The 22,085-nt window shown below is 30.5% G+C and overlaps 1 protein-coding gene across 1 annotated transcript; it reads right to left on the bottom strand.

Annotated features, from left to right (window-relative positions):
• Positions 1-4,625: 4,625 nt before the first annotated feature.
• LOC119667205 (lachesin) lies at positions 4,626-20,944 on the bottom strand (the record flags this gene model as incomplete). Its single annotated transcript, XM_038076497.1, is given in 6 exon segments — positions 4,626-5,056; positions 9,172-9,227; positions 9,356-9,526; positions 9,930-10,049; positions 20,365-20,493; positions 20,752-20,944. Coding segments are annotated over 6 exon segments (900 nt in total), but the record flags the coding sequence as incomplete, so codon positions are not given.
• Positions 20,945-22,085: the final 1,141 nt, after the last annotated feature.

Genomic DNA, 22,085 nt, shown 5'->3' with positions numbered 1-22,085 from the left:
ATTGTCCCCCTTTGATAGTCTGCACATACACAACCGTAGTTTTGATTCTAAAACAAACTGTTTAAATGATTTCTTGGGTATGGTCTTGTGCTTTTTTTTATGATTTCTCCCATATGTAATCTATTCATAAAAAACATTGTCATGTATAAATGAGACATCTATTCATGATAATGTCCGGAGAATATTTTATCTGTACCATGACAGTGATGTTAAGTTCAAGCACTAACACTTGAATAAGCAAAACAAAAAAAAAATTTTATTGCATCTCGTTTCATCTCAAAAACCTACTAAAAATCCTTTCGAATATTCCACATTCGACATTCCTATATCTTTAGAATTTCTTCTAATCTAATCATCTAGTTTTATAATGGTTTTCCATTGACAAGAACAATTCGTTTAATTTTTTTTCACATCAATTTGCAATTTTTTTATCTTTTATATTTTCATCAAAACGTTTTAACTATTATTAATTTTTAATTATGAAATAGTGTCCACATCAAACTCGTCCATCAAAGTTTGAATACTTTGTTACACTGCATCTGAATTAAATAATTCTACATTCGTAATCTTCCACAAAATTTTTAAGGTAATTAATCATTATCTAATTCCTGTTTCTTTAATTAGTAATTTTGGTAAAAGTAGAGTTCGAGCAATTCAGCTAAAATTTATATTTAATCACTCTACTCTTACTCTTACTATTACTCCTTTTCTCATCTCACACCCACAGCCACTCCCACTCTTATTTCTACTTCTACTCCTATTTTAAATCCTATTCGTATTCCTACTCTTACCTTACTCGCAATCTTACCTTATTACTCTTACTTTTCCTCTCTTTTAACTGAATATGTTGTTTCTGTAATATAAAAATTATTACTATTGAATTCGATCATTCCACTTTTATCGGAAAACTTGATGGACATTGGATCATGTTTTATTTAGTTAGTCCACTATACAATTGAAAGCAGTCTCTGTTGATATCCATTTCTCGATTAAATGACTTCGACGTAAGGAAATATTTGTGATGAATATTTGTAGACGCAGTCAAGCAGCCAATAAGATCTTTTCTAGTGTTTAAATCACCTCAGTTTGTATCAGAATATCGCAGAATTTTTGAACAAGAAATCTGTTTAACCTCATTATTAAAAAAATCTGTACATTTATCAGGCATTTTAAATTGGTCATGAAGGCACTCTCAGCACTTGTGATGCCAATAAACTTACCTGCAGTAGTACATGACATCTTTTAATATTAATCACCATTTGGCTATAGGTTTGTTTATTTACTGAGCACTTTAAAAATGGCTGATGAAAGAAGGTTCAATGAGCTTAAACTTCAATCGACTCATATGACATGGACCGTGTAAAGTTAGAATAAAAATAGACTGCTAATTAGATTACTCCTTGCTTTCCAATACAATTGTTGTACTAATAGGGAATGCATATTAATCTAACACTGACTTCATTTAATGACTAATATTATAGCTGTTAATAGAGAGAGAAAAGGAAACAGTATTTATGCAAATAAGTCTCTATTTGCCTGATTTTTTCCAGACGGAGCCAATTCTTCATAAAAGTTCATTTCCAAAAATATTTAGTTGGTTTTTAAAGTCAGTATTGACGAAAAAAAATAAAATCCTAATGCAAAGTATTGTTTTCAATAGAGAAGTTTTTATCAGTAGTGATATTGCAACAACAAAAATTTAATTAATAAGAAATAATAAAAAATAAATTTTGGTTCTTGCAATATCAATAAAATATTTAGGATATCTTTAATGTGGACTTACTTCGCTCACTTTGTCATAGCTAACAGCTTAGTTCAAGAATGTGTAACGAAGCTCATAGAATGTGCTCATGGAAATGAGGTGACTGTCATGTGGGTTAAAGGACACATCGGTATTGAGCAAAACGAGAAGGCAGATGAACTTGCTACGTAAAGATCAAGCCATAATTTCTGTAGCCCAGAGCCCAGAATACCATTGAGTTACAACATGAGAGCAGCCTATGTCTATAAGTGGATATCCTCACTTCATCTTAATAGGTGGAGAGAGTTGAGCACATGTAAAGAGACCAAACTCATTTTGCCGAAACCGTGGGCCAGGGAAGCGATAAAAGTGCTTAGCTATTCGCGGAGCACTCTAAGCTGGCTGACCTCACTAATTACTGGACATGGCAACTTCAAGTATCACCTCAAAAAGATAACTCTTGCTGAGGAAAACACTTGCAGACTATGTCTAGAAGAAAAGGAAACAGCGGTGCATATATTGTGCCAATGCCCAGCACTGACAAGTAGAAGGAAGACTGTCTTGGGACACCATTGGGTTGGTGATGACTTGGCAGGAAACCTCAAGCTAAATGAGCTGCTTGCATTAACAAAAGATGTAGTTATACGAACGGAAGCCACCCCACCCCGTTGTTATTGTTAACTCAATAACAACATCCGAGAATCGAAGGACGAAAAAGGACCCAAGTAGTTTCGTGGTCTACTTCGACTAATCCTTTAACTCAGTGGGGCCACTTGTTGGACAGTGCGCTGTCCCATCGTCCCACCATATATATTGCTCACTTTGTTTAACCAAAAATTTGGTTCCCTGGTACACACTTTTCGGCTCTTAACCTTATTCATCCTTTATTCATCATCCTTTATTGGATTTTGTTTTCTAAAATATAATTTCAATACTTTTAATGTAAGCACTAAGTTGCTTACATTAATTGCCTACTCTGTTAAATTACCAAATTGGTTTTCTGGTTCATAGTTGGAAAATTTACTAACGGATTTACTTAAAACTCAATGTGCTAAAGAATTGTTGTTTCATTTTATTTGAAGTCTACATTTGAAGTCTCTCATTAAGGTCTGTAGGATGTACGTCTTGTAATGTTCCATGTAGGACGTACTGGTACTGATACGAGTATCTACCATTTTCTTTATGTATATGATTATATGAATCATAATTTTAGCAAATTATATGTACTCAGTTCTACCATAAGTTACTTACGTTAAAGTTTAATTCTTGGTCATTTTATATCAATAAAAGGTTTCTTCGACCTACTTGACTATAATATTTTTTGATTGCATATCCAATGCTAATGATAGGTTAAATCTTCAAGCAAATAATTGACCACAGTTTTTGGTTTAAATTCATTTTTCGTTATATATTTTTTGCTTGGGATATTTCATTTTTACAATACAAATAGTTTATTTACAGTTTTGCAGTATAAACTAAACCTTTCATATGTTTAATATTTATTAAGTGTATTTTTCATTTTATTTCCGTATCATTAATACATCTTAAATGCAGCAACTTTATATTATTATTTTAGCCATTCTGAATGTCTTGTCCCATGATTTATATAGTTATATTATATATATTATTTAATTTTTGACATAGCGTAGACATTTAATGTGTACATATATTTGCATAAATATTTGCTTATAAAGATACTTTTTTGTTTGATTCTTAATATAATTTATCATATAAATTGTCTCAAATACATTTTAATTTAACTTTATTTTCGCTCAAAAATTTATCTAATCATATTTTCGTACGTATATATGTCAATTTCCTATGATATTTATTTAAATTACTTACTCTTTTTGTTTTTCGTAATATTAAGGATTAACTTCTGTTAGATATGCAATAATTTTATTTTTCATATATTAACAATTTGCACATATTTTAATACAAATATGTTAATAATTTGCAACAAAATTGATATCAGATATGATTAAGTTCATAACTTTATGTCGTTGAGGAGATAAAATGAATTCAATAGTTCTCTTAGTTTGGCACATATTTTTTGTAATTAATTTACGTATAGGGGGAAATTATTCAAAGGAGGGGAAGGATGTGGCATATTGCACAGAATTGCATTTTGTTGTTAAAGTTTAATGAAAATTTACGAGTAATATCTTAACTTCAATATCTCAACATTAACTCTACGCTTTGAGCATATACTTATTTAAATATATATATGTATATAATTTCATTTATTTTTGTTTATGTACTTATATGTGTGTATATACTTATGGTTTTCTAAATAAATGCATAATTTTGAATATAGATTTTATTTGATTTTTGTTTATCTGTGATTTAGTCTCTTACCTACACACATATTCATCGTCGATACAAAGTTAATAGTTACATACATTATTAAAGTTTAGTACATCCTTTATCAGGATGTTTTATTTTTGTTGTTTTACAAAAAGTGCTGCAGTTTACTACTTGTGCAAATATTTACAAATATATAAATACAAAATAATTGATAACAAAAATTATTTACAATTTTCATTTTATATTGATACTACGTCAATTTTAACAAAGTTTTTATATATTTTAAAGCTTGAAAGGTGAAAACATTACTGCAAAATTCTTTACACAAATGCCAAATATTTTATGAAATCTCGTAAATTAAAATAGTTTCAATAGTTTCAATAGTTTTCAATAATAAATTCAATTCTTGTCTTAGTTTATCTTTATCTACATATAAAGCATTTCAACTGATTCAACGGACTTAACACACTCTCAGGAAACTACAAATTCTATTTCAGTTTCTTGATTGCCTTAACTAGGAGCCTAAAATAAAATTTACATTGCAATAAAAAATTTCACTAACGAGGTAACACTGAATTGTTGCAATTTATTTTTAATTTAATTATAATTAACATATTTACTTTCGTACTTGCTATATTTGATATATTTTGCATTGAGCCTAGAGTATTTCCATGCAATCAAACATCATTTCTCACTTTACTTGCGATGCCTGTTAGCTTAGCTAAGTGTCCTTGTGGTTTCTCACAGTTTTTGTGGCTGACTTCGCACTTAATTAAGCTATAAACCGCCTTGACTGCTGTCACTGCTGTCCAATCGCAGGGTTCGTGTTGTTGCCAATAAAAGTAGTACTAATGTCCCTATTAATATTTTTATGGTTTGGTAGTGCTGGGCTAGCTTCCTAGTGCTGCTATACAGTCCTGAGTCGTTGCCGCGCTCCTTGTACAGGCGCCCGTTTTGGTTGCGTGAGCCATCTTCGTGACGATTTTCCTTGAGCACAATTTCGTTTCTCTGTAAAAACAAATATTTACAAGAAAAACATTTAATATTATCATTAATAATGTCGTTATCTAACAACAATTAAATAACTATTGTATAGTGCAATATGAATTACTTGAAGTTGTGAGATATTTTTTTTTTTATTAAACTTAAAGAAATTTTAAAATATATTGTTTTGTGGGATATTTTTCTTATTAAATTCAAAGAAATTACAGAAGAAGTGGTTATTGTTTAATATTAGTATATAATAAACTCATAAAAAAATAATTAATATATAATTATCATTAAGCTTTATTCCATCAGGAACATAGACTATTTACATAGAATCGCCAGGTATTTCTATTTAATGCTAAATATCTTAATTCATTAAATGATTTGTTCGTTTCATGTCGGAAGGTTCTACTCCAAGTGGTCCGTTACTTGCCGGGTCTTAGAGTGCCTTACGGGTTCTATTGTTGGGTGGCATGACAGACCTTTTTGCAAGATTTTCTTAATATGTGCCCGAGCCTATCGAATTGTATTGTATGTAAATAATATAAGTTGTTACAAAACGACTCAATCCATCATTTATAAAAAAATTATTAGAGAGGTTACTTAAACAGTCGTGTATTATTAATCCTCTCTATTGAAACAATAGTTACTAATAAGAAACATGATTTCTTTCATCACAATTCACTTTAAAAATCAAATTAAATTTTAATTATTCTAAACATATTTGTGAGAGTAACAGAAATAGATTCGAAACTTGAACAAGTTTTATTCACCTTCTATTTCTCTTCATTGAAACATTAGTGATATTTATAATCCAAGCTTCTTCCTAATCAGCAGAAATATCAATTGAAATCATCCATTTGATTAGTATTTTTGCCTTATGCCGTTTCAGTATATGGGCTGTTAACCCCACAGAGTTATTAAAGGGAGTTAATCTAGATATTCTTATCATACATTGTGACCGAAAAGTTTTCGGAAATTCTCATTTAAAATTCGCGCGCTGTATATTTTTCGATATTTTAGTTTATTGTGGGCAGCACTGTCCTTAATTACATGCAAATGAGCGGACTGTCGGACAGTTCGTTTACGGCAGCTGTTGAAACCAGTTCACCTCAGTAGTGCGTTGCGAAAAAAACAATGGAAAAAAATATTGAACAAAGAGTTTGCATCAAATTTTGTTTTTCGAACGAAATTTCGTGTGCAGAATCGTTGCGAATGCTACAAAAGGCTTATGGGGAATCAGTTTTATCGAAAACTCAAGTTTATGAGTGGTACAAAGCCTTTCAGGACTGTCGTACGACCGTCGAAGACATGCCGCGTTCTGGACGACCTTCGACCTCTACCACCGACGAAAACATTGAAAAGGCAAAGGAAATCGTGTTCAAAAATCCTCATGTGAGTGTTAGAGAGATAGCACGAGAGCTAGGCATCGGTCGTGAGATGGCTCGTTTGATTTTGGTGGACAATTTGTGTATGCGACGTGTCAACGCCCGGCTTGTTCCGATTCACCTCAATTTGTTCAACATTATCAACGATTTTAAGGCCAAACATTCAATAAATACCATCGAACAGCCACCGTATTCACCTGATCTTGCACCGTGTGACTTTTTCCTGTTTCCCAACCTCAAATTACCACTCAGAGGAACGCGTTTTGAATCCATAGAAGACGTAAAACAGAATTCGCAGAGGGAACTCAAAGCCATACCGGAAAGCGCCTATAAATGTTGATGATTGGAAGAACGTTGGCATTGTGTATCGCTTCTAGGAGGATTTTTTAAGAGATAAAATAAATATTGATGAAGATTAAGAATTTTGCGTTTTATTTAAAATTTCCCGAAAACTTTTCGGTCACAATTAATTAACAAGCTTGATGTTTTCATGTTGTAACTGATCGAATTGCAATTAGAATTTTGTGATATGAACAATAATACTCTAAGTACTGTTCTGAATTAAAATTTTTTTTAATTAAGATTTTTTAAAGTCTTCATAAAGATTTCATAAAGCAGTGCAGCAACAGTACTGTCTACTGTTTGAGTTACATGTGTGTATTTCCTATTAGTTTAATTATTCTAATTTAATTTAAATAATTCTAATCAATTAATAATTCCATGTATGTATCCTTAAACTACTTATAGTTTCATAAACTCCATAAATTTTGCTTGATGAACTCAAAAGCGACGGTGCAAGGTTTAATCAAAAAATAGTCTGAAGATCCCAGATATACTTTTAGATACCTGAAAACATCTCTTGATATACATTTCTTTTAAGTGTCTTATGTTCTGTGTTAGATAGAAAAGCGGAATAATTTTTAAAAAAGAAGCATTGCTTTCTTCATTTCTATATGAAGAAGAATAAACAGAAGTTTAAGGTTAAGTATATGTTTACCTATTATATATACTCTTACAATACAGAGTCAATAGTTTTTTAACTATTTCCGTGGCTTAACACTACTGTACTTTTAACACACATATCAGCATAATGTGAAATGAAACGGCCCCATTGGATTTTCTAACGGCAACAATTGAGGCTATATATTTGGATGTAATTTTTTTAATGAGAGGGAACGCGGTCTATTTAAAATCTCTGATGTTTTATGGGTAACAGCAAACAGTTTGGAAATGCAACTCAATATCAAATGAAAGTAAATGAATACAATCATTAGTATCTTCAGGTTTAAGCCACACTCAACACGAAATTCTCATTAAAAAGTTCAACTTCTTTAATGGATGTATCCGATTCAGAATAGTCTAAGCTGTGGTTTTTGAACGTTATATTACAAAATTTATACCTCCAGTCGTTTACAACAAGTTAATGCCACTCACTACCATTTTTTACTCCAAGCAGTATCAGTCATATCCTCCATATCCCTAAAGGTGTAGTTTCCACAAAATAGTTAGATCTTCATTTTAATAATGCTATATGAACAATACCAAAAAAAAAAAAATGGATCATATATCCACTAACCGCTATGACCTAAGTACTTAAAAGACTCGCTTTTTAGCAAACTCAGTCATTATTTGATTGAATTTGGTTGTAAATTCACTATAAGTTAATAAATTTGAAAAATGGTAATACGATCTACTATGAGGTCTAAATAGATATTACAATTTAAGATATAAGTACGGACCTATTACTATATATATATGTATATAGTACATCCTACATAAACAGGAAACATAAAACAATTCCAAAAATGGGAAGTATATTGAATGTTTAAGATATATAAAAACTAAATTCCTTATTAGATTGAGTTGAGATAATTATAAAAATGTGTGAAGTATTTTTATTTTCCACTTTGTTGTGTAGAAATAAAATTTTTTTTTTACTATTTATTCAATTGCTCCTTGTAAAAAATAAAAACTAATTAAAACTAATGGGGACTTAAAATAGTCGATATTAATCTTTATCTGTTACGTTATAATATAACATAATGATTAATATTTAATTTAATTAATTAGTTTAATCAGGCGGTTTAGTTCTCTTAGGTCATCGTACGAGGTCTTCTGTTTGAAAGAGTGTTAAAGCTTCAGTGTTGCAGTGAACTTCAAGTCCTTTTTTATGTGCTCCAGCCTGAATAGTGTAGTAATAAAATAACATATATTTTATTCACCATTTTACAATTCTTATTGTATTAGTAACTATAATCCAGTGGGTTCAATATACTGGCTGCTTTTGATTCGAAAGTAAGCAAATTAAATAACATCATAATTTGTAAAAAGGTGGCATCATTTTTAACATTTTGATAGTGATAGTAAAACTATGAAATTTGGGTTGCGATACATATAGAAATAAAAACTTTTTATACAATTGATATGGATATATATATTGTTATAATATATTTGCAATATTTGATGCCAACAGAACCTTCGAATCGAGTCTAAATGAATCAGAAAGAAGGCAGATATATAATAGTGAAAGCTTTCAATATCATTCATGTTTATTCAGACAAAGAAATGAAAATATATGCATTCAGCAAGTGGATGATTTGCACTTTATTCAAAGAGGCATGTTTAATAAGCATAAAACACGAAACCAAGATAAAATTCCCCTAACTAAGATAACTGGTGTATCAAACTTACCAACTATGAACTTAAGTAGTTATAATACCATTATTAAAAAATGCTGACTAAACTTACCGAGACTTCGTTCATATCTTCCTCTCTTTGGTTCTTCTTCCCAGGACGTTCCATTTCTGTATAAAAAATATAATCACTTTTATTAATATGAAAAAAATTAAATGGAATAAAGAGTAAAGTATTTTAAATTTTATTTTAAGAATTCCATATACGTGAAAAGAGATTCCATATACGGAATGCTTACCATATAATCTAATGGTTCCCTCCGTGTCTCCAATGCTGTTTTTCGAAATGCATTTGTAACCGCCGAAGTCACTGCTTTGCAAACGCTTTATATGCAAAACCATCTCAACCGCGTACATGTTATTCTCCTTTTCAGTGAGCGTATATCTGTCACCGGCAATAATCATTTCACCTGAAAGGTGGAAAAAAAATTGAAAAGAAAAATCAAATATCTGAAGCCGCAGTAAAGAGACAGGATTGGAAAATGACTAAAATTGAAAATGAATAGATTTTTTTTTCGTGCTCATTCCTTCAGTCGTGGATCAAATCGTCGATTTTAGTAGAAAAAGAATTTGTCACGTTCCATGGGAAAACAAAATTTGCTAAAATGAACTTTTTGCAGCAAATGCAGTCAGTATAAGAGCATTTCAATAAATTTTTGTTGAATTTGATAGATACTGCAAATCACGAACTTAATAAAATCGCGCTATGGTACGAGTATATTCTTCTCATATAAAAACGAAGTGCAAAACTTAGAATGTTGATTTTACTGTTGTTGTTGCTGTTGTTGTTGTTGCTGTTAATCTTTGACTTACCATTTTCCCGTTGCCAATAATTGATGGCTTTCGGTGACGCCTCAACGTTGCAAATTAAAGTGACATCTGTCAAGACAGGAGCTCCAACCAACTGGTTTGGCACTTGCACCAAAGGATGAACTGCAAAGAAAAAGCATATGCTGGATTGTGAAATTTGAAAAAAAAGAGGAAAATATCTCAAAGCAATTATTTGGACAATTTAAATCAATTAACTGCAAATATAGCATACTTTTCCATTTCGACACAACTTCAAACTCTAATTGAAAACCTAATGACATAAGCTGTTGGCATTTGAAAAGCAGATTAGTTTCGACTTGAGTATTTGCTTTCTGTTCTTAATATTTTTTGTGAATTTTTATATGGTTTCGAAGCTTAACATTAGTTTATTACATTTATAAATATGGTTTCCAAGCCAGGATTTAATATTTTCCAAATTTTAATTGGTGATTTCAAAATTTTACATATCATTTGTTTAATAAAAATTTTTAAATTTAAGTAAGTATTTGTTCAATTCAATATTTTTATTAAGGGATTAGGTATTAGTAAAAAAGTTTCTGATAAAATTTTTACTTAAAATACAATGCAGATTTTATTCAAATATTTTCAATACAGTTGCAGTGCTTTAAAATATTTTATTATTATATTTCAAATTGAATCATTTAAAAATTCAATAAATTTTTTTGTTGTTGTAGTTTACTACTTTTCGAACCTCTCTTTTAAATATATTAGTCTCTATAAAGTAAAATAATCACTATACTCATATTGACGTTAAAATCAAATTTAATGGAATCATAAAAAAATAATTTAATAATAATTTAAAAATTTCAAACCGTCCGCCACATTACTAGACCACCCGCAGATGCGCCAGAACGTTGAAAAAAATATGAAAGGACTTGCAGAGAACCCATCAGTTGCCGAACCTCTTTAGGTCTCCTACCTAACAACTAGCAAAATAACTGTGATTCAAGTCTGAGCACTTCACTTACAGCTGTCATTTTCTGGCCCTTCATTAAACAAATATGCCGCTATCACACGGTCCACACTAACTCTCATTGGTCTAGTATTTTTGGGTTCCCCATATCCAGAAGTCAAGAAACTTTTTATTTAGTGACCATGAATTTGTATTCAGTGCAGTTGAAATGAATTGTGAAGTGTTGTCTACTGGAAATTTTTTCGAGGTGGGTCAAAGTAAGTCTCACGCTGAATTGTTTTGAACCCACGAAATCTTTATCTATTCATATGGAATGGCTTTTATAGTACAGTAAAACTCTAGTATTTTACAATACTCCAAGAGTTGAGGAGGTAAACACGAACCTGCATAGTATTCGTCCATTTATAAAAAAGGATGTATCAGCTACATCAACACTTTGGTATTTTTTATATTCCAAACTAAGAAGTTATGGAGTTTTAAAGCTGGTGAGTTTAAAGGCTACAGTTTAGTCAAAATAAAGCGTTAAGTGTTTTCTATTAACTTTTGTTGTTTTGAAGCGTACTTTGTGTGGCAGTAAAGAAAGCTGCTGTTATATCCACCATCTTTCTTTGGAATATTTAGTTGTCCACAAGTTAAGAACTTTCAAAACTTAAGACTTCCAAAACTTTTTTGCGGTATACATTTAGCATCTGACTAAAAAGTTGTGCTGGTTTTTATGTAGACAAAGCAAACGCCCCTCTGTTTCTCTTTCAATTGATTTGTGAAATATTGAATTGTCCATTCTCTCTTACTGGAATACTTGGTTCCATTCAAAAATTATGGTGCACTGTAATATGTGCCAACAAAACTTACGTTCTATAGGTCGCTCATACTTTTTTGGCTTCTGTATGGCGCAGTAGCACGGACGTTATTACAGAATGATTAAGCATCAGTAGAAGTATTCGAGACAAATGTTCTTCGTTAGATCATTTATCCTCTACGAGTTGGCGACGACTACCACATACGAATAAACCACAAGCTGTATGAGTTTTATCACGATATTGACATAATTCAGCGAATTATCATCCAGCGGCTTCGCTGGTTTGGTCATGTCATGAGATTGAAAATACTCCAGCAAAAAAGGTATTTGAAGCAGTAGTTGGAGAAAGAAGTCCGCGTCTCCAATGGAGTGAACAAGTTGTGGGAGCACTAACCGGATTTAATGTACAAGACTGGAGAAGGTGCACATGCTGCAGAGGCACCTGGTGAAATATGCCCGTTAACGGGTTATTAGGGCCACATAAGTAAGTATGTAAGTAATATGTGCCGTAAAGTATAGTTATGTGATGTATTTTACACTGAATGACAAGGTCCAAGTCATATAAATTAATTAAAATTTGATCGTGATTTCAATTATATACCTTGTGATCAAAAAAGAACTTATTCGTACTTTTTTTTAAATTATCGCGCTTATCCAATCGGTAATTTTTTTTTATTTTCACACTGGCAACACTATTATACACATTCTGTCAAAGCATGTGTATAAAAGCATATCGCACGATTAATTTTAGTTTGGCGTCTGTACAAAAAAGTCGAAAAATTTTCGTTTGGCGATTTTTAGTTTAATTTCATTCAAAAACAGCGTCTTGATGTGGCCAAAGAGATGATGATCAACGCAAATAGTGACCCCACATTCATCGAACGCAGCATAACTGGTGATGAGACATGGGTCTATGAGTTTGACATGCCCACCAAACAACAATCGACCGAATGGTGCTCCGAAGGTGAGCCAAAACCGAAAAGAGAACGCCAAAGTCGGTTCAAATCAAAGTTATGCTGACTGTTTTCTTCGATATTTGTAATGTGGTGCACTACGAATTCCTTCCGGACGGTCAAACGATCAACAAGGAGTATTATATGGCCGTAAAAGAGGCCAGATTTATGGAAGGAAAACTCATGGATTTTACACCATGATAACGCACCGGATCACACAGCGTTGGTTGTGTCGCAGTTTTTGTCCAAAAACTCCACCAATATTATCAACCAAGCACCGTACTTTCTAGATATGGCCCCGTGTGACTTTTTCCTCTTCCCCCCACGCAAATTGCCATTGGCAGGAACGCGTTTTGAGACCATAGAGGCCATAAAAGAGAATTCGCTGCGTGAACTAAAGACCATACCTTCGACAGCCTATAAAACTTGTATGGAAAATTTGATCAAGCGTTGGCATGCATGTATTGCCGCAGGAGGAGAGTTCTTTGAAGGCGATAATAATTTTTTTTTGATGAAATGGTATATACTGCACATAATTTTTTTTTTGAAACACGAAATTCATGACCTTTTGTATATTATAGATCACAAATAAGGTTTTATAACTTGAGTACTATGTCATTAAAAAGAAAATTTTGAAAGTTAATTTAATTTCATATATAATCATTTGAAGGTAGAAAGCATTCCTTTGTCCTTTTGAAATCTAATCCACAATTTCTTGAGCAAATATCACACATTCAAAATGTATCTAATTAAAAAAAAAATAAAACATTCATTCAAAAGTATAGAATTACTCATTTATAAATATTTCAAGACTTTTATTTATGTAAATTCGTTTTAAAAATATTCTCTATTATTTTATTTATTTATTAAAAAGTAAAACTCATGAACAGAAATTTCAATAAAAATTTTCCCTTTTATATGCCACAAATGTGCCACAAAGCACACTCTAATGTCTACTTTTATAGTGTCTAGAATAGAAAAAAACTACAAGAAAAATAGAAAAATGGGAAAATAGAAAAAGAAACCCACACCACGTCTGATGTGATTTTAATTGAAAATGAATTAGTTTGCTGCAAGTTGCAAAAGTTACAAATAGTTCTTCCATAACGTAACATATGAGCTAGTAACGCTATTGTGAAGTGGCCAATATCCTTAACCTCGTGCATTTATTTTTTCCTCTACTTTATAGTGATTTACAATTTTTCCTTCTATTCGGTTTAACGATATTTTGGCCACATGCAACATATTGGCAATAGTTGGTCTCTGCTCTTCGGGTTTGTTTGTTTTTTGGTAGACCAACAAATTGCATTGTTGCTGTTGTTGTTCTGTTCTGCTCTGTTCTGTTGGTTTATTGGCTTCTGGCTTCTGGGCTCTGACTTCGTCCTTATAGTCTGGCTAACAACATTTGCTGATTTATAGGATTTGTGTACATTTATTGTGTGAATTTATGCCATTCTTTGTGCAAACATACTTAATACAAGTTAAGCAGCAGCATAAGTGGCAACAGATAATGGTAACATGTGTCAACTGATTTTCTTCTCCGTTCGCCTTTTTGTTTTCGATGTTTATGGTTCCTGTTAATGTTGATGTTTTATAGACAGTGATCAGAAAAAAAGATACAGAACACATTAGTAACGCTACATTAAATACATTTGCAATTCATGTGAATTGTGCTTTGTATTTAAAAGCATTTATATACTCGTAGTAACTATTCGTATTAAGACAGAGTGAATTGAATTAATAGTTTCAAGTCGTAGTTATAAGAAGATATACATTCCAAGATTTAACATAGGCTCATTCAAATAGTTAAGTGTGTCTTTCTAAGAACTCTAATTTTAAAAGTTACTCAATGGCTTCATTTGCATGACAATTGTGTGCCATTTTTGGTCAATTTTCGGGGATATGTCCATTGCGGTTGGCTTGAATGAAACGCACATTGAATTTCCAATTTCAGAACAGCTAATATTGTATTCAGTAATAACTCTGCGAGTGGTAGCTGGAAGTGGTCCAATATCTCAGAAGACCAGCGATTAGATATATTCTCAAAAACACTAAAACAGAGGTGAGAGACGAGACGTTTTTTTGAAAAAAAAACGCTCTCTGAATTTCGAATTTCGGAACAGCTAATATTGTATTCACTAATAACTCTGCGAATGGTGGCTGGAAGTGGTCCAATATCTTAGGTTCACTTATGAAGACCAACGATTAGATATATTCTCAAAAATACTAATACAGAGGTGAGAGACGAAAACACAGGACCACTAAGTAATAATAAAACGCTTATTGATTTTATTCCGTGACATTATAAGAACCTGATTGTATGCCACAGGTTCGTATGTTACTGGAATTTATTTATTGTTAAATAAAGATAACCATGTTGAAATCATTGTGAATTAAAGCCAAGTCAAATATTAAAGAATAATAATAGAAAAATAGCTTTTCTTTCTAAGCACTGAAAAGTAAGAAATTTGTAATAAAACTGTATGATCTTGAATTTGTTTAGGACATCCGTAGTATATTCTAGTTCGGATTAGGGCACATTTTGTAATTGTTACAAATTACATGTGTAATATATTATCCCATATATTCCCATTATATCCTATTGTCAGTACTACTTGATATGAATATTCGTAATAAAGATATGATTTATTAAGAAATAAGATAAAATTGAATAACGTGAAGTATATGTTGGCTTTGTGTGTTAATTCACGGGCCCAAGGCTCAAAATTGACGGATTAATTTCTAAAGTTATCCTGAGTCAGCCTAAGAATTTATTTGATTAAAAAATTTTTCTTGGATTTGAAACTTTTTTCACTATTACCAACCTTTCTTTAAACGAGTATATGCGACATTTTAATTAAAGAAGCTATATTACGAATTGCTGTTCTGCTCTAGATATGGGAAAACTCTCTCTGCTCTGAAAACAAAATAATTTCGTATTTCAGTTATTTTTCTGACATATTAATGCGACGCTGAACTCTTTTATACTCCAAAACAGTTCGCACATAATCATTGTGTCGATGTGTCAGCCTCATTGATGTGAATTTTAGAATCTTTTCTTTGATTTCTTGTTCGCTTCAATATTACTATGTCTACGAAAGCGGAGAAGAGAGACCTTCTGATGTATAATGTTCATTACAGAAATACGCTATTTTGTCACAATCCTCGATTTCAACCTTTTGGATTCGATTACCTTTATAGCAGCCTAACTGTCTACAATTGTCTGTATATTTTTTCTCGATTAAGTATATCTCAGTCTGAACGACGCTTGAAGTGTTGGGGAGTCAGTATGACTATCTCATCTATATATATCTCGAATAAATACCCATTCTCGTTCCATTCTCCATTCTTAGTGCCAAGAAAGTAACAGATTCCCACTCATTGTTTTTCTTGGAATTATTTCTTGTGTTTAGTTATTCGTTAATAATTTTTTGAGACTGTAAGTATCAAGTTAAACTCGCTTGCCAAAAGTCACATTCCTTACTGAATTTGAAACTCAAAGTCAGTGTTTATTAGCCAACTGATACTCAGCTCTACTTGACTTGTATGTTCTCTTGACTCTTAAATGCAATAGCACTAAATAATAACTTGAGCCATATACGAAGTACAAACCTCAAAAGAAATACTTGGAAGCTAGTTTTTCGGACGTAGGGAAAAAAATCTGATAACCTTTTTTTTTTTAATTGCAGTACTTGAATGTTCTTTATTGCAATTTTTTAATTTATTAAAATAATTATCATTTAGCTGGTAGTGGCAATTGTAAAGGATGTACTCATGTGAAGCACCTCACTTGAGAAATGTTAATGGTCATGCAACATGCACACCTACACATTAGCTTCTCGGCTTTCTCACCTCGAAACCCTTCGAAACTAAAACAAAAACTCCAAATAAATGAAAACAACAACCGAAACTTCTAAGCATTAAAGTCAAGAGCCAAAAATTAAATTTCTTTTCCTTAACACGTAACGTGGCTTCGTTTATTTATTGCAAATATAAGAATACGAATTTTCCACACTCACACAAACAAACCATAAACACATACAAAGTCTTCAGGCTGTGGGTTGTGTGTGTGTGTATATCCTGGGGCAATACAAAATTAATTTTCATTAAATATCAACGACGTTCAATTTCTGCTGTCACTTCATTTTCCTTTCAACTTTTTTATTGCGAATTTTTTCTTCTTCTTTGTTAACGTATTTTTTTGGCACCGAGTTGAGTGTGAAGTGAGTACCGTTCGATTTCTGTACTCCTTAAATTTTCTACATCCTTCAGTGCTAAAGGTTCCCGAAATTCACTTGATTGATTTTAATCAGAAAATTAAGTGGTATCTTCGCTTGGGAGTCTTGCTTCTCTTGCCGATTGTGGCTGTGGTTTTGGCATATCGACTTAACTTATGGATATTGATTGAAAAGAAGTTCTTTCCAGACATTCTGAATTCATCCCAGCAATTGAAATTAAATTTTCACATGTTAGAACTTCGGTACATAAAGTTAATCCGACAATAAGTGTTTAAAATTAAGGGGGATATATTATCGTCTATGCAATGCTATTAATTGTTATAATATTAACTAAGCAAATTACAGGGTGCTTATAATTCTTTCAATGTTATAAAAAGTATTAATTGATTACTATGAACTACAGTCAATCAACTTTCTACAAAATTAGTTTTGGATATTTGAAAATTTTTGAAAATATATGCTGAGAACTTTCAATTTTTACAACAAATACAACTTTATTGTTCTTCTATTATTTCATTAGTACAATTACGAAACATTTTATAAACAAATCTTACAATTCAATGTACAAATATGTTCAATACATTAAGTACTGCTATTAAACGTGAAAGCGTTTAATTCAGCCTCATAAAATAAATTCCAATATTAGCTTCTAGGCAGGAACCATATATAATGAAAAAAATTCGGAAATTGGTTAATGATGTGAGTACCAGATTTCTACAACTAATCACGATAAAGCAACATATATACGCATAAACCACATAAAAAACATTTAGTAGGTAGACTTAATATCTTATTTTGGGTCCCATCCAACAATAAAATACAAAAGTACCAGTATTTTTTGAACATATTTGCGCCTACTTCATAAGATATTATGAAGTTATTTGGAAAGCAGATTCCAAATAAAGAAGACTGTTTTAAAATAAAAACCATAAAAACAAATATAAATAAGAATAGTTTGCTTCTGATTCAATAAAGTGATTTATATGGTTGAATGATTATTTTATATTGTCGACGGAATGTCCATCAAGATATAGGAAGTCTTTTAGATAGCTTCTACGCCTACAAAAGACTTTATCTTTGGCAAATACATCTATCAGAAAAAGGAAAAGCCGTTGTTAAATCCAGTTAATATGAAAAGTAATTACCAGCAAGGAGCAAAAACCTAGATGATCTATTGGTTTGGCTAATTCAGTAATGATTGAGCTTTGAAATGATGACGAAATACCGCTGCAAAAAACCACTCCAATGAAGAAACCAGCAAAAATTCGAAAACGTTCTGCAAAGCAAACACTGTGTATCATTGAAACTTATCGTGGAAACTGTTTTATAAGCACTTTGTTCTTCACACTTCGCAGATATCCAAAAATGTTGAAGAGTTCAGCATGTTAAAGACATATTTAGAACAACTCGAAGAAATTCTTTAAATATGTATGCCATTACAGTTGGTGATGACATGTCACAATGTTGTGTAGTACCAAAAGACTACTAAAAAAGCCAAGAGACAGTAGACTACTTTTCAATTGAGCAAAAACAAACCAATGCTAACCGTTTTCTTTAGTTTAAAGAGAATTGTTTACAAACAATGCACTTAGAAAATTCTTTGGGTTCCATAGTCCGAGTCTGGGTCGGACTTTCAAGATATTGACTGGAATATTCAGGAATTGACAGTTGGTTTAGTTTCCACTATTGCACAAACTCATTAAGATAAGTAGAAAAAAGTATAATTCTTATTGTCTATGATATTTATATGTTTTAATTAGTTCTCAAGTTAAAATTATATAGTGATTTCTTTCTTTTTCCAAAATAAAATTGACTTTAAACATAAGAATTTTTATAAATATCGTAGCGATAATTAGGGAATTACCTCTAATATATAGTTATAGAGTTTCGACACACCTATTAAAGCTGATTCCCGCACATGACTATTAAAAATGTTTTAAAAATTTCATTTAACGTTATGTTTGCTCGAAGATATTTTCAGTAAAAATTTTTTAAAAAAAATGTTTGATATTATTTTACACTTCGTATTTATTTTGAGATTATCGGTTGAGTTGAATAACATTTTGAAAGCAGCACTTTGGAACATTAAGTACTTCTGACATTGGAATTTCAAACAATAATAAGTTTGTTACAATAATATCAAACCCTATTATATACTAACTCTAATATATACTCTAGCTATATATAAAAAAACCGATTTGAGTGAAATGTTTTTTTTTTGTCTATGTTACGTATACGCTGCGAGGTACAATTTAAGTAAAAATTTTGTCAAACTTGAACCTAAAATTAACCGATTGCAGTTTATAATATAATAAAGGTTAATAATATATAATAATAATATATGATAATAATATATAATAATATAGTTAATAATATAATAATATATAACAATTAAATAAGTTGATATAATAAATGAATTATGTGTATATAAATAAGTGAATTATAGAATAATTAAATAAATTAATTAATGAACATACGAGTAATTAAAAAAAAATAAATATATTATTTTATTTTATATTTTTAATAGAATTATAAATTCAGTTATTTTTTCCTTTATCAACTTTATCATTTCTGCTAAAGATTATGACCGAAGTTTTAACACTTAAATTATATTAATTATAATTAAATTATTAATAAAGTATAAAATATACAAATTTATTAGTATAAATTTGTTATTGCATAATTTTGCATCGCCAAACACTAAAACTATCAATAGTGTTAATAATCAACTTATATTTTTTTCCATTTCGATTATTTTATATTCATTATTGATAATGAATACAATCATTAATAATCATTATTGATGTTTGACTACCTCAAGAACGATATCGGGCCAAAGTTTTAAAAATAAGTGAAAGCTCTATGAATCATTAAATATAGAATGAAAAAATATTTCGAATTATTCATTTAATTTATTTTTATAATTATTAAAGTACTTAACACATTCTCATAAATTTTTTTATATTATCAATTTGTTAGAAATTATATTTGAACTTAAAGTAAGACAATGCTATCATGTTGCGCATAATTAAAAGTTCTTCTTAATTGTTGATTTATATAATGACTTGGAACCATTTAAAATAGATTTATAAAATCGCTTGGATCTCGAAAAAAATGAATGCATATAAATGAATATCTAATTTTATTCCTTTCGATAGCCTTTCAAAAATTAAGTTCGATAACTACTTAGTTATCTAACTGAATGTAAAAGTTAATTTTACTTTTTGAGCGCGTTTTATTTATTTAAATAATACATCTTTATATATATATTAAAATATATTTATATATACGCAGATTTTATTAATTTTATATATTTCAATATAGCTTTACAATAAAAACTAAAAATAATTTCCGTACTCAAATCGGTGGCTGGTCTCATAAACTGAAACGAATAAAACTTAATTTATGCACTTCTGCATGTAAATATTACACATTTATGAAACTACGAGTATCTTTTCAAAGTATAGATACCCTATGGTATATCAAATATTTAAGCGAAAGTCAAAGTACTTACAGTGCACCTGTAGCTTCATGCGTTTGCTCACGGATGGCGGCACTCCATTCGATGCTATGCACATATAGGCGCCCATTTCGGATCGCGTGACTTTTGACAAGGTTAGCATTTCGCCCTCAACTGCCAGTGCTGTCGAAATGAAAGAAAGAAAACATTTTTATATATGAACGCTCGTAAAAAATTCTTTATTTATAAAAACTGTACAGAAATCACTGAATACTACGTAATTTTATTAAAATTGTCGGTTGTTAAAATTTGAATTCATTTATGTTAAAATTAATTCTGATGGAATAATAAATACTCATTGCGTATGAGTAATCATGAAAAGTTACTGCTTTCTTCAAATAATTCTAAATTGAATTAAATTTACTTTTTATTGATTTTTACCTTTAGTTTTCTGATGTGCTCCATTTCTCGCTATAATTTCTCTGCCATCCTCACGACGCCAAGTTATTTTCGGTTTCGGATGTCCGCGTGCACGACAAACAAGCTTAGCTGAACCGCCTTCTGGTACCATCATGTCGCCAGAAGTTTCCTCCATGATTATGTCAGGTGGTATCACAACTTCCAATGTTGCTGTCTAAAGGGTTGACAATGCAAAATTAAGAAAAATATTTTGGTTTATGGCTTTTTTTAGTTGAGTTCGTTACACATTTCTGGTTTAAAATTCAGTTTGTGACATTAAAGCCAGCATTGTTGAAATTGACGTTTAAGTACGAAATAAAATAAATTTTTAACTTTGAAGTTTATAGAAATGTGTCAAAAATAGAGTAAAAATGGAAGAGGTGGCGGAGTTCGAATGGAATAAAACGTTAAATATTTCAAGAAATATCTTTAGTGCAGATATTAATAAATTTAGAAAAAATTTCTTTCAAATTTACTTCCAAAAGATGAAATATTAAAATCACATATTTTTATTATAGCGTTTCCAATAACAATTAGCTGTTTAGATGGAGGTATCTTAAAATACACTAGGATCAAAACAATTAGAGCACAAGGGGGAGCTCAAAAATTGTTAGTATCAATTAAAGTTTTCTCAAAAAGTAAGCTATCAATGGATTGATCAATCTTTTTTAAAATTTAAGAATTTATTTACTTTAATGCAAAAGTTTCATAAATATTTTCTTCGGAAAACTATTTAGATACAATATTTAAACGAACAATATAGCCACAGGTGACATACAAATTGGTTCTTTCGTTTGACAGCGAATCAAGCAAAAGTTCATTTTTCATTATTAGTATTGTAGATTGTGAAATCAGTATGACCCTGTACAAAGCTTGAAACAAATTTGTCTTCTTCTCTACATTTCTAAAATAATATATTAACTTTAAATCATTGACATTATCAAAAATATAAATTCTGACTACTTATTTAGCAAGCATTCATGAACTCATTTTTAAATTTCCACTTCATTCGTACTATTTCGGTTAGCTTTTTCTAGTTAGTCAAGTTCCATCTAAAAGTACAGATAGGTAAAAAAATATAACAATATAGTAACTGTACCACTAACATTCAAAAAACAGATGAATATCTGTATAGATATTTTCTAAAATAGTTATTCTATATTCAAATGCTCTTAAACTATTTACAATGGAACCTTTTTAGTCTTTAAGGTCAATAAAGATAATGAACATCATGGACCGTATCAATTGAAAGCAAAAATGTTAAATTTTAAAATTAAAAACCCTTTTTATTTATATTTTATAATATTATATATTTA

The sequence above is a fragment of the Teleopsis dalmanni genome, chromosome 1, assembly GCF_002237135.1.
Source record: "Teleopsis dalmanni isolate 2A chromosome 1, ASM223713v2, whole genome shotgun sequence".
In the NCBI taxonomy this organism is placed as follows: domain Eukaryota; kingdom Metazoa; phylum Arthropoda; class Insecta; order Diptera; family Diopsidae; genus Teleopsis; species Teleopsis dalmanni.
This window is presented reverse-complemented; position numbering and strand designations above follow the sequence as displayed.